The 15,191-nt window shown below is 34.5% G+C and overlaps 1 protein-coding gene across 1 annotated transcript; it reads left to right on the forward strand.

Moving 5' to 3' along the window:
* Nucleotides 1-7,865: 7,865 nt before the first annotated feature.
* On the forward strand, nt 7,866-11,463 carry LOC127073403 (ribonucleoside-diphosphate reductase small chain A). Its single transcript, XM_051014556.1, has 9 exons — nt 7,866-8,214; nt 9,515-9,675; nt 9,784-9,832; nt 9,915-10,041; nt 10,247-10,312; nt 10,445-10,561; nt 10,652-10,814; nt 10,913-10,983; nt 11,163-11,463. Exons 1-9 carry the CDS (start codon nt 8,067-8,069, stop codon nt 11,275-11,277), a joined length of 1,017 nt encoding a protein of 338 aa, XP_050870513.1. The 5' UTR covers nt 7,866-8,066; the 3' UTR covers nt 11,278-11,463.
* Nucleotides 11,464-15,191: the final 3,728 nt, after the last annotated feature.

The following is a 15,191-nucleotide window of genomic DNA, read 5'->3' on the forward strand; positions in this document are numbered from 1 at the left end:
AATCTGGTGAATTTGATCCACAATGGTCAGATGACGTCAACCCAGAAGTAGAAGCAGAAGTGGATGTCGTTGATGAAGAAGAAGAGGAGACCGGGATACAGGTTGATCACATGGTGAACAACGACATTGAAGATGATGATCAACCGCCACCAATACCTCCTAGTCATGTCTACAATCTGCCTCAACATATGACAAATATGGATATGCACGACGATGAAACATCCAACAGTGTTTTTTATAATCTGTATCTGAGATCAGAAGGCGAATTAAAGGTGGGAGACATGTTTCGTACCAAAGAAGAATGTGTTCTAACTATCAAAAAATTCCACATGAACAACTCTGTGGATTTTACAGTGAAACACACTCATTCTAGAAGGTATGTTATCGAATGTCGTAACATGCTTTGTAAGTTTCGTTTGGCTGCATCTTACAAAAAGAAAAACGACTCTTGGGAGATCGCTTCAATAGACCCACCTCGCAGTTGCATTGCAACTAACGTTGAACAAGATCATCGCAAACTAAGCGCATCATTGATATGTCAAGACATTCTGCCGTTGGTTAATAAAGACCCATCCGTGAAGGTGAGTGTAATTATATCCCATATCATAACAACATGTAATTATACTCCATCTTACAAGAAAGCCTGGATTGCGAGGACAAAGGTTGTTGAACAAGTTTTCGGCAACTGGGAGGATTCATACAAGGAATTACCACGGTTTTTATGGGCACTAAAAACATATGTCCTAGGAATTATGGCAATTATGGAGACATTGCCAACGATGATGCCAGACGGAACCTGTGCTACAGGTAATAGAATCTTTCACCGTCTCTTTTGGGCATTTGATATGTGCATCAAAGGTTTCGCATTATGCAAACCTATTATTCAAATTGATGGCACTTGGTTATACGGAAAATACAAGGGTACTTTGCTCATGGCGGTTGCATAAGACTGCAACAACAATGTCTTTCCCATTGCCTTTGCTCTTGTTGAAGGTGAAACGGCTGGTGGATGGAGTTTCTTTCTTCGACATCTCAGAACACATGTGGCTCCACAAGCCAATCTCTGTTTGATTTTTGATAGACATGCTGCCATTGAGAGTGCCTACAACAACCATGACAACGGATGGCACGATCCTCCTTCTACCCATGTCTATTGCATCAAACACATTGCACAAAACTTCATGCGTGCTATAAAAGATAAGAATCTTCGCAAGAAGGTGGTGAATGTTGGGTATGCTCTAACTCAGCCGTCATTTCAATATTATCGTGATGAAATTAGACTGTCCAATGAAGACGCAGGGAGATGGCTAAATAAGATACCAGTAGAGCAGTGGACAAGGGAATTTGACGGAGGTTGTCGATGGGGTCACATGACAACAAACCTTGTGGAATGCATGAACGGGGTATTCAAAGGAATTCAAAATCTTCCGATAACCGCCTTGGTAAGATCGACTTATTATAGGTTGGCTTCTACGTTCGCAACCAGAGGTGAAATATGGAGTGCGGTGTTAATGTCCGGGCAAGTATTCAGTGAGTGTTGCATGAAGGTCATGAAAGAGGAGAACATCAAAGCTAGCACACACGCTATAACAGTCTTTGACCGTCATAGGCAAAATTTCAGCGTCCAGGAAACAATGGATCACAACGAGGGGAGACCAAATTTAGGCCTTCCGCATTCCGCATTCCTTGCTCCCATGTCATTGCAGCATGCGCTTATACTCGTCAAGACGCTTACAACCATTTATCTAATGTGTACAAGACCGTCACCATCATGAATGTATATAATCAAAGCTTCTCGGTACTACCAATGGAGGAATACTGGCCTCCATGTGAAGGTGATATAGTTTGGCACAACGACGAGATGCGTAGAAAGAAAAAAGGAAGGCCAAACAGCACACGTATCAGGACAGAGATGGATTCCACAGATAAAATGGTAAGATTATGTGGTATCTGTCGTCAACCAGGACACAACAAGAACAACTCTCCCAATCGAGAAGCATCATCTGGGTCTTAAGCTTTTTGTAACATTGTATCTATGTAACCTTCAATCATTATATATCATTAAGTTTTTGTTACAACGAGGTTCACAGCAAACATCAGTACAAAATAAGCTAGCTGAAAACAAAAATATTTCTAACTGATTACAACAATCAAATTGATGTCATCTCGACCGAACATCATTTCCCTAGCATCCTTATCAGTCTTCATTTGCACCCAACCAAAGATATTGTCGAGTCTCTCAATACTTCTAATTTTTCCCCTTCTGGTATTTTCCCATCTAACCAACGAACCAACTCCCTCTTCAGTTGATCGAACATAGTGATGTTCCAGAATAGCATCAACATCTAAGGTTTGTCTCTCACATAAATCACCTTTCCGTATCGGCGACGAACATCAAACATGATTGCCAAATGATTAATTGAGATGTGGAACAATGACTCACACAACGCATCTATTTATAACACAAAAATTGCATTTTACACTGAGACTCCAATTGAATTGGCGCCTCCTCTTAAGTCCTACACAGGGGCGTCATTCCAATTGGCTAGGGCAGATGCCCTAGTCAATCCAATTGGCGCCTCCATTTAATTTTTAAGAGGAGTCTCCAATTTAATTGGCGACTTCTCCTAAAAGTGGGGTAGTTTGAGAATTTTTTTAAAACCAGGGGTATTTTGGGAATTTTCTTAAAAAAGAGAGTTTTTTTTGTAAAAAATCCTAGTGACACATATTTATCACTTTTATTTCTCTCTCTCTCATATATGAATACAAAATAAAGGAAGTTAAAAATAAGACTCTTATCTAATTTTTCTTTTATGAATATGTTGGTTTTATCAATTTGACCGGATTATACGTTATGTTAATAGCATACTTATTATAATCATTAATTCATCACATTTTCTCCTATAATTATCTAAGCTCAATTTATGCCAAAGTAAGATCAATTTAAGTCATAGTAATTTGCATATCTCTTCTATCATTATTCTAACCTATACTCTAACACAAGATCAATTTGTGTTTTACTCTTCCAAAGCACAAAGATATCCATCCAGAAAATGAACTTCTTCGTGGGTTTCAGTTTGAAAAACTTTTACAATTATTTTTAGAATTTAAAAACATTTTAAAATCTTTTAATAAGTTGTCAGCGAAAAGATAAATAAGCGAAAAATAAAGAGTTGAGAGTAAGAAAGATAATACCAGAAATTATAGAAGTTCGATCGAAGTAAAGTGACTTAATCCTCTCCATAAGAATTGTTCTTGAGAACATCAAATAAGTTTTAACAGTTTTTAGTAAGTTAAAGTCTCGAACTCTTATACAAGAAAAAATAAAGTTTCAGGTTAACTTCCAACCAAACAGCAACCACAGAAGATAAGTGGTTAGTCTTCCTTCTAAATAGCATATTGAAATGGTTAGTGTTTTTTCTAAACAACAACTTGAATCAGTTAGTCTTCCTTCCAAATAGTGGATTGAAACAATTAGTCTTCTTTCCAAACAACAACTTCAATCGGTTAGTCCCCAAGTTAAACCGGGATTTTCCACATGCTTATCTTGAACCAAGGTGAGCTTTTGAATCAGACTAAACTCAGGAACCGAACCGATTTTTTGATCAGACTGACCACGAACCACTAAGATTTTAATCCAAGCTTATCTCGAACTAACAATTGTATCAGTTAATTGTTTAGTCTCCAGTTTGAGTCCATTAACAAACATTTTCATTTGTTTGGTTTAATCTAAATTATGCGTAGAACATGTAACCAGAAGCCTTTTGAATCTTTTATATGCATCACACAATGATTCACCTTCCCTCTAATTGAAATTTAGAATTTCGTATATTCTTTTTTAGGAAAACTGAAGCATGAAAATATTCATTCAGGAAAGTTATTTCCATTTTTCCCAAGTTGTGATGCTATTTGTTGGTAGTGAATAAAATCATTCTTCAACATCTTCTGCTATAGTGAAAGGGAACATTCTCAATTTGTTGGTTTCTTCTGTGTGCCCTTTTATCTTTAGAGTTTTGCTCATTATGAGAAACCTTTGCAGATGTTTGTTTGCATCTTCATTGATTTTTCCTGTGAAAGGTCGCTTCTCAAGTTGATGGGTGGTCGTAGGGTGTAACTGAAAATTAGGAACATTCACCGGTTGATTTACTATTGTCAGTCTACCTCCCAATGCACTTGTTCTTCCATAGTCTCCGAGTAGTCTTTCAGGTGCTGGTGAATTTTCAGCCATTATTTGTTCTACTTCTTTTTCTGATTCTTTATATGAATGGTGAGAATTTATCTCCTCTTGTTCTTCCAGCTTTTGCAATTGATATTTCTCGAGTTGAGTGTGTAAGGTTCTTTCGATTTTTGCATTAAAAAAATTAGTTGAGGATTATCCTCGCATACAAATATAAAAAAACAGACTAGTTATAATGACAATAAAATAAAAAAAATTAGTCGCGAAGCAACAAAATTTCAATTAAAATAAAATTGTAAACTCTATAATATTTGGCAGTCCCCGACAACGGCGCAAAAAAACTTGATTGGTAAATTAGCAAGTGTATTAATATGCCAAAGTGGTAATAATGGGAAATCCCGGTGTATGATTCTCGAAGGCTTCGTGATATTTTAGGGTTCAAAGTTTAATTCAATTGAACAAAAAGGTATTTTTTTTGGAAGGGGGGTGTTAATTTGGGTTGTTTGCAACAAAAGGTAAAATTAAAATAAATTTACCAAAGAGAATGTGTGTACGTTCCAACAATTTATCAAAGCGAATGTGTGTGTCCATGGTTGCTAAACTTCACGTTCCAACAATTTACCAAAGAGAATGTGTGTGTCAATGGTTGCTAAATACCTAGATTTACAAATCATAGTGACTTTAGGTTGCCAACTCTGGTTTAATCATCTAATAATTTTCACAAACAATTCCTCATTTGAAAGCATTTTTTACAGAGTTCTCATATGACTCGCGATTTGAGAAAAATGTGTCTCTATTTGATTAATGTTCTCTTCAGGTTTCATTCTGAAAAGTTCATACTCATGAATTAATGTGTCCAACCTTGCTTTTTTTTACCTCAGTAGTTCCTTTTTGGGTAATATGAAGGATGTCCCACATTTCTTTTGCAGTCTCGCAGTGAGAAACTCGTAAAAACTTATCAAGACCAATTCTTTTCAGGTAGTGATGACAATTTTTGCTTTCAAACTACGCTGCACATTTTCTTTATCATCATTGCTCCAATTCTTTTCAGGTATGTTCACTACAACGCCAACAATATCATGTGTAGGAACAAATGGACCTTCCTTCATATCCTTCCAAATACTATGATTCATCCTTTCTATAAAAAAAACTTCATTTACAAAAAAAAAATAAACATGACGCTCCCAGGACATATACATCGGTGTTTGGCTGGTCGATATAAAAGTTTTGTCATAAAAAGTATAATTTGTAGTAGTGTAAAGTTTTTTATCATTGAAGTATACTATTTCACAAAGTGGATAGAAGCTGAAGTCCTCTCTAAGATCACAACAAAAATATTATGTTGTTTCTATTTGCCGCAAATCATGTATATGTTCTGTTTTCCAGGAGTTATTATTTCAGACAATGGTACACAATTCATCAGCTCTACTGTGGTTTATTTCTATCGAGATCTGGGAGTACTAAGGAAGTTTATTTTGGTTGTCCATCCACAGGAAAACGAGAAAATTGTGTCAACGAACAAGGTGACATTATGGGAGTAAAGAAGAAGTTAGATGAAGCCAAAAGACTCTTGGATGAACAGTTTCATGGAGTGCTATGGTCATATCATACAACCCCTCATTCAACCATCAAAGAGGCTCCATTCACAATGGTATACGATGTGGACACCATGTTGCCCGTTGAAATTGACACTCCCACTTGGCGGTGCTCTTAGTTAAATGGAAAAGAGAACGGGGCGGGGCAATGATGCGTAGCCAACCTAATTGACAAGATGCATGATGTTAACCACATCATAGAATTCTACACTAAACAAAGGGCGACTATAAGATATAACTCTAAGGTAGTCCTAAGGGAAATGCAAGAGGGTGACCTAGTACATTGATGAGTTGTCATGTTTGCCCAACAAGGTAAACTACAACCCAGCTGGTAATGGTCTTATTGCATATTTCAGAAACTACTAACTGAACTTACAAGTTCGAAGAGTTGAACAAACGACTCATTCTAAGGATATGAAACTCAGCTAACTTAAGATATTACTATATTCCTTAGTACAAATATCTTTGAAAAACATTATTGTTATCAATGTTCAAATATCTTTGAAAAACTTTATTGTTATCGTATTTACTTCAGATTATTATATTCCTTAGTTAATATAAATGTTAGACTTCCACAAGAATATCATTGTCGCTCACAAAGGGAAATCTAAATGATGGACTTCCTGGAAAATCCTTGCTCCCTTAGTGGATAACGTAAATGCATGACTTTCCTTGAAAGATCATTATCGCCCTCAAAAGGAAATATAAATGATGGACTTCCACTGAAAGATCATTGTCACCCTTTAGGGTAATACATATACTAAACCTCCATGAGAGGATCCATGAGGCGCATGAAACAACAACTTAACTTACAGTCTTGTATGAGAGACTCAATTTAAAGTGTCGCATGAGGGACTCGACTTAAAGTCTCGCTTGATGGACTAAACTTAAAGTCTCATCTAAGGAGCTTTGAATAAGGAAAACAAGATAAATCACTTCGTCTTTCTTAAAGACCTCATGCTTGAGAGAATGTGTATCAGTAAGAATGCAAATATACCCCCTAAGAGGGGGCGCCAAAATTCTTTTAGGTTAGGCGATGTAGCATGTTATCTTTACGAAATACTCCTTAGCTGCCCATTTCTTGATTATGTCTCTCGTTTTTTTGGATCACTCGCCCGTTCATAAGAATCTGAAGTGATGGGTCCCGGTCCACAACGGTACATGAGAAGGGTTAAAAGGGGAAATATTAGATTTTCCTGAATAATAGCGGAGTTGACTATCCATGCTTTTGAGAGCGGTTACTACTCTCTTAGAGTGCAACGTCCAGGCTCAGGGATTTCTTATAAATAATTTAATCTTGAGGTTGAGAAAGACATTCAATTTATTACGCGAAATACCACATGCAAATTTTCTCACCATCCCAAATTATTCGAACATCACAAAAACTTTAAAAATTTCTTAAACCATATACTACAAGAGATCGTCACGTACTGTACTTTTAACAAGTAGTTTTTTAAAATATATTTCATATATATTTATAATTAAAATTGTTTAATTAAGTAAGTTTTATAGTATAAAATAAAACTGATTGAAATCATGTGACTTATCATTAAATCATGAGAAGTTATCTAAAGCATAATATAATATAAAATATTTTGAAAATTATCACAATTTGGTGGTTGATAATATGTTTCGTCTAACGAGAACAATCATGTGAAATACACACAAAGATAGTAATATGATTTTGAATGTTGATGAAAGTAGTCTCGACAATTTCAACGTCTCGAATTTTGGTGGATTGATTCAAAATATTGATGGTGTTTGGATTCACGATTTTGCAGTTAATATTGATTATTCCAACGTCCTTCATGCTGAGCTGAAGACGTTATCATGGTTTGCGTATGATTTGAGAATTTAGCATTTGAGATCTGATGAGTTATTTTGACTCAAACTTCTCTATCAAACTTATTTTAGATTCTCTTAATATTTGACATCAGTGTATCATAATTATTCACAATATTAAAGAGCCTGTTTCTAAAATAAAATAAAAAAGACGTTCATTTAAGAAGGAAAATATTATGTTGACTGTCTAAGGAAACATGGAGAATGTAATAAAACGGTGTAGTGATCTTTATTGAAGCTTTTGCTTTTTTCCTTTTCCACCCTAAAAAAAAGAAGTTAATAAGTGGTGGTAGTATATAACCAAAAAGTTATTTATTTATTTACACACCAAAACCATATTTTTGGTTTATAAACCGCCTAAGAAAACTAACAAAACTGTAAAATCATCGTCTATCTTTGTCCCTGTTTTTTCCATAGAATAAGGTTTTTGCAGGGTTTACTCTTAATCTTCAATGGGTTCTTTGGAGAATGGAACACCCAAACCAAGAGTTGAAGAAGAACCAATCCTAATGAAACAAAGTCAGAGGTTTTGTATGTTTCCAATTCGCTACAAACAACTTTGGGAGATGTACAAAAAGGCTGAAGCCAGTTTCTGGACCGGTAATCTTCAATTATAACTTCCACGCTACTTTCTTTCTTTTCTGAAATCCTCTGTTTTTTCATAATTTTTCTCTCTATGCGTTTTATTCTTCACTATCTTCTAACTCTGTTTAACTTCTAGACCCAGGAATTCAATTCTTGCTTCATTTTTCTTTGGATGATTGGTACTTTCATGTAGAATTTTCGTGATAAAAAATTGAAGCTTGTATGGAGACATTTGAATTTCATAATTTCAATAAGGATTATTCATATAGTGATTATACAGAATTTCTAAAAAATGATTTGAACATTTTCATATTTTTTTTTAGTAATTAAATCGTATTGCATAGTTTCTCTTATGCTATATTTGGATAATGGAGTGGAGCGGAGTGAAATGTAGATTTCATTCCATAGTTTGGAAATTTTAGGACCGAACTTGACAAATTATTCATTCCATCCAAATTGGAGGGAAAGAAATATCATGGTAAGTGATGGTATAAAATGAAATTCATTCCATTCGCTCCGCTCCATCCGATTTTAAGATTATGTTTGGATATCATATAATGAGCGAAGCAGAATGGAACGGAGTGGAGAGGAATGAAGATTTCATTTCATCTTTTGTATATTTTAGGACAGCTCAAGGTAAGTTTTTCATTCCATCCAAGTCGGAAGGAAATAAATATGATGATAAATGATGGGATGAAATGTAATTCATACCACCTCATTCTATTCCGTTCCATCCGATTTTAACTTATCCAAACAATGAAATAAGACTTTATTCCATCTCATACTACTCCATCCGATTCCCTCAATCCAAACATTTCATGATCCAGACAATGGAATACCACTCAATTCCATTCTATACCGCTCCGTCCCATCCGATTCTATCACTTACCATTATATTTATTATATGATAAAACCAATATATAGTTTTTGCTAGAATAGTAATCCCTATAAATGCAAACAATGAACATACAATGTTTGATAATAACTTACGATCGGCCAATTTTGCCTACGTGTCCGATTGCAGAACGGTTGCAGTTTAAACATGTATGACTTGTGTTTAAATACGAAATCCTCTCATTAAACCTTGCCAACTTACCAATTATGAGTCATACTCCAAAGTTTTGAATGTATATTTGATGGTTCGTAAGATGGTTCTTTTGCTTACTCCGATGAGATTTTAACAACAGAGGATTTCGTATTTGAAGTATATGTACGTTTTCTTTTGTTTCTGAAGACAGCCACTATAATGGATCAATTGGAAGCATAGTCTTTACTATGATCATTCAGTTTTAATAACTTCGAAGTTGGTTGACAGCCGAAGAGGTAGATCTTTCGTATGACGTACACCATTGGGCAACCTTGTCTGACTCCGAGAAGCACTTCATATCACATGTCCTTGCTTTTTTTGCTACATCTGATGGAATCGTTTTGGAGAATTTGGCTGCAAGGTTTCTGAATGATGTTCAAATCCCGGAGGTAGTGTTTTTACCAATTTGTTTCACGTACTACTTGCTTTGGATGCTCTTAGATAATAGAAGAATGCATAGTGGAATCTGATGAACCATTGACTATTTTTATTGGCAGGCTCGGGCATTTTACGGGTTTCAGATAGCAATCGAGAATATTCATTCTGGTATAGCTTAGTATTTACACCCTCTTCTGTTCCTTAGCATAATATTTCCTCGCTGCCTGATTTGAGATTCTATTTTTGTCAGAGATGTATAGTTTGCTATTAGAGACGTATATTAAAGATTCAATAGAGAAGCATAAATTATTCAATGCGATTGAAAATCTTCCTTGTGTTGCAAGGAAGGCTGAATGGGCATTGAGTTGGATTAACAGGTAACGGTTAATCACAATTTCACTACAAACTTTTGGATAGAAAATTTTTTGTCGGTCCATTTAACATAGTTTACTGAACATATACAGAATTCTCCCTGTGAATGACTTTTCTGATTTTTTATATTAAAAACCATCAAGTTTAATACCTTTTAAAGGGAACGTTGAAGTTGCTTTCTAATAACTTCTCGTAATGCATGGATTACAGTTCCACTTCATTTGCGGAGAGGCTTGTTGGTTTTGCGTGTGTTGAAGGGATATTTTTCTCAGGAAGGTTTGTTATCTGAAGAACAAAACACCTTATAGAACATCCCTCGTTTCTTTTACGAGAGTTGTAGTATAGTAAAACTAGTCTTGTTTCATTTACTTAACTTTTTCTTCTTTTTCAATTGTGGTTTGCTTTCAGCTTCTGTGCCATATTCTGGCTTAAAAAGAGAGGATTAATGCCGGGTCTGACATTCTCAAATGAGCTAATCTCTAGAGACGAGGGTCTTCATTGCGATTTTGCTTGCCTTTTATACAGGTAATGTTGGTTGATTTTTTAAATCACTGGTCTAAATAAACAAAGTTGTATAAGAAAGTATTGTTTTGGATGATTCAAATTGCTTTGCAGCTTGTTACTGAGAAAGCTAGATGGTGAGCGGGTTCATAATATTGTACACGAAGCTGTTGAAATTGAAACCGAGTTTGTCTGTGACGCACTCCCTTGTGCATTGATTGGCATGAACTCAACGCTTATGAGCCAGTACATAAAATTTGTTGCTGACAGGCTATTGGTATAACAATATACTATTTTCGTTTCTCCTCGGTTACATGGGAATAAGAATCTCTTCGCCCAAAGATTGGTTAACCGGTTTTCTTTTCGCCCTTTCAGGTTTCCTTGGGATGCACAAAAAATTACAACGTGGAAAATCCCTTCGATTGGATGGAGTTTATTTCTCTGCAGTGAGTATTTCTATTTTTTCTTCTTAAGGAATTGAACTGATATCCAAGATTTACTATAGTTACACATCACACAATCAATTTACAAATAAACACTCTTTAAGTTACTTTCGAATAAGCATTTTGTTTATCGAAACACATAATACAACGGCTTATACGGCATACTCGACATGATTGAGCAGAGGAAAGGCCAACTTTTTTGAGAGAAGGGTGGGTGATTATCAGAAGGCATCAGTGATGTCGAGCCTCGAAGATGATGGGAAGAACTTCGTTTTCAAGCTTGACGAGGACTTCTAATCATGATTATCTTTGTCAGATTACAGATTAGCCTACACATATAGGTAATTCCGAGCCGGTATTATCAATTAGAGCACATGTATAATATTTATTTGTTCTGTTGTTGAATTTAATTTAATGGTATTGACATGAATTGTATAAGTTTGTGAAAGAAGCAATAAATGTTTAGCAGTGTAGGAGTCCCTACCAGGGTGTGGCTTTTTTTTCTCTTTCTGATTTGAGAGTAAAAACAGAAGAAAACACCAAGAATTGAAATGGTATGTTATGTCCCTTTGGTGTAGCTAAGGCTCTCTATAAGTGATAGAAAATTCATCTTGGCAGTTTAACTAGGACCCATTGTATAGCTACAAGCTGTATATCGGTTTCAATAGACTAGTTCTACATGTCCACAAAGAATTTTGTCTTCAATATAATTTCATCTGTGCAAAAACATCTTGCGACAATGGAATAAATGGATAAATTCATAGAGTCAAATAATTTTTTATATTAATTATTAAACTTTAATTATATTTAATCATCTCATAGGTCTACCTTGAGTCACGTTTAATGATAATAATAATAATAATAATAATAATAATAATAATAATAATAATAATAATAATGTAAGTCCCATGTTTGATCCATTTTTGGGTGGCATTTAACGGTGGAAGTAATGTTTCGGTCCATCATAGTTCAATACTCCTTTTAATCATTAATATATTATTATTTAATTTAAATTGTTATTAAAATTTATTTTTTAGATATTTAACATTTTTATATTAAATAATATAGTTTTAATTAATCAACATTAAGTTTTACTTTTTTATTTAAATATAACTTTATATTAAATTAATCTTAATTACTATAATAAAAATTAAATTAAAATAATCCATCATTATATTTCGGTTTTTTTTACCGAGATAATCCAATTTTTTAAAAAAAATCCCAAAATACCCCAGGTTTCAGAAAAATTCCCAAAATACCCCATTTTTAGGAGGAGTCTCCAATTGAATTGGCGACTCCTCTTAAAACTTGAATGGAGGCGCCAATTGAATTGGCTAGGGCAGGTGTCCTAGCCAATCCAATTGGCGTCTATGTGTAGGTTTTAAGAGGAGTCGCCAATTCAATTGGCAACTCCCTCAAAAAAGTCTCAAATGACAAAACCTTCAACATGAAAGTTGTAGATCTTTTCAAGACAATGAATTTGGACATAAATTTTGCATCATTTGGATTTTTTATGAGAAAATTATGGGCACTTGAAGTTGGATTTCTGATTTTTTTTCAACTATTATCTGACCTATAATGTTTTGTATTATCACATGTGTTTCTTTTAGAATTATGAAATTTTGTCCAACATAACAAGTGAAGTAGACATCTCAAACTTTCCAATGCACTTGGTCCCACCTCAAAATAATAACAAATGAAGGAGTTAGGTCCTTGGGAAGTTGACCCAAAATTAGGGTTTCTGTCAAAATGACCTATAATGTTTTGAAATGAATGATGAACTTCCAAGTTTCAAATGGATTTTTGATGAACATGAAAGTTGTTCATATGGCGACTCTTCTTAAAACTTGAATGGAGGTGCCAATTGGATTGGCTAGGGCAGGTGCTCTAGCCAATCCAATTGGCGCCTATGTGTAGGTTTTAAGAGGAGTCGCCAATTCAATTGACGACTCCCTCATAAAATGCCTTTTTTGTCTTATAAATAAATGCGTTGTGTGACCAATTGTTCCATAGTTCATATAATCATTTGGCTATCATGTTTGGTGTTCGTCGCCGATACGGTAAGGTGATTTATGCGAGAGACAAACCTCAAATGCTGATGCTGTTTTGGAACATCATCACGTTCGATCAACTGAAGAGGAAGCTGGTTCGATGGTTAGATGGGAAAATATCAAAAGGGGAAAAAATCAGAAGTATTGAGAGACTTGACAGTATCTTTGGTTGGGTGCGAATGAAGACTGATAAGGATGCTAGGGAAATGTTCGGTCGAGACGACATTAATTTGATTGTTGTAATCAGTTAGAATTATTTATGTTTTTAGATGTTTTGTACTGATGTTTGTTGTGAAACTCGTTGTAACAAGAACTTAATGATATATAATGATTGAATGTTACAGAAATACAATGTTACAAAAAGCTTAAGATCTAGATGATGCTCCTTGATTGGGAGAATTGTTTTTGTTGTGTCCTGGTTGACGACAGATACTACATAATTTTATCATTTTATCTGTGGAATCCATCTCTGTTCTGATACGTGTGCTGTTTGACCTTCCTTTCTTCTTTCTACGTATCTCTTCATTGTGCCAAACAATATCTCCTTCATATGGAGGCCAGTAATCCTCCATTGGTAGTACTGAGAAGCTTTGAGTATATACATTCATGATGGTGTTGGCCTTGTACACATCAGGTAAATGGTTGTAAGCGTCTTGACGAGTATAAGCGCATGCTGCAATGACATGGGAGCAAGGTATGCGGAATGCCTGAAATTTTCCACAATCGCACCAACTTCTGTTTAGTCTAATAGTGTAGGCTAAATTTGGTCTCCCCTCGTTGTTGCCTATTGTTTCCTGGACGCTGAAATTTTGTCTATGACGGTCAAAGACTGTTACAGCGTGTGTGGTAGCTTTGATGCTCTCCTCTTTCATGACCTTCATGCAACACTCACTGAATACTTGTCCGGACATTAACACTGCACTCCATCTTTCACCTCTGGTTGCGAACATAGAAGCCAACCTATAATAGGTTGATCTTACCAAGACGGTTATCGGCAGATTTCGAATTCCTTTGAAAACCCCGTTCATGCATTCCACAATGTTTGTTGTCATGTGGCCCCATCGACAACCACCGTCAAATGCTCTTGTCCACTGCTCTACTGGTATGTTATTTATCCATCTCCTTGCGTCTTCATTAGACAGTCTAATTTCATCACGATAATATTGAAATGACGGTTGAGTTAAAGCATACCCAACATTCACCACCTTCTTGCGAAGATTCTTATATTTTATAGCACGCATGAAGTTTTGTGCAATGTGTCTGATACAGTAGACATGTGTAGAAGGAGGATCATGCCATCCGTTGTCATGGTTGTTGTAGGCACTCTCAATGGCAGCATGTCTATCAGAAATCAAACATAGATTGGTTTGTGGAGCCACATGGTTGTTGTAGGCACTCTCAATGGCAGCATGTCTATCAGAAATCAAACATAAATTAATAATTTTTTATATTAATTATTAAACTTTAATTATATTTAATCATCTCATAGGTCTACCTTGAGTCATGTTTAATAATAATAATAATAATGTAAGTCCCATGTTTGATCCATTTTTGGGTGGCATTTAACAGTGGAAGTAATGTTTCGGTCCATCATAGTTCAATATTCCTTTTAATCATTAATATATTATTATTTAATTTAAATTGTTATTAAAATTTATTTTTTAAATATTTAACATTTTTATATTAAATAATATAGTTTTAATTAATCAACATTAAGTTTTACTTTTTTATTTAAATATAAATTTATATTAAATTAATCTTAATTACTATAATAAAAATTAAATTAAAATAATCCAACATTGTTTTCATCTTCTTCATCTTCTCAAACTCACACTTTCAAATAAATTCACAAAAATCATCTCAAGTTCAACAAGAGATTTTATTTTGTTGACTTAATAAATAACAATAAATATCTTAACTTCCATAAAAAAAAATAGTTATAATCAGACTTAAAAAAGACTACAATTCGATTATTTGCGGATTAGATACTAGTAAAGAAATTTAAAAAAATGTATTAAAGAAAAAGTATTTTTTTATTAGAGAAAAGGTATTTTTTTCTGAAAACATTCATCATCTTTCTAAAATATATTCCATCTTTAAAATTTAATTTTTTTTTACATCTAGTTTTCATCTCTTCAACCCAATAAATCTCTCAACAAA

This window comes from Lathyrus oleraceus, chromosome 4 (assembly GCF_024323335.1).
Source record: "Lathyrus oleraceus cultivar Zhongwan6 chromosome 4, CAAS_Psat_ZW6_1.0, whole genome shotgun sequence".
Taxonomy (NCBI): domain Eukaryota; kingdom Viridiplantae; phylum Streptophyta; class Magnoliopsida; order Fabales; family Fabaceae; genus Lathyrus; species Lathyrus oleraceus.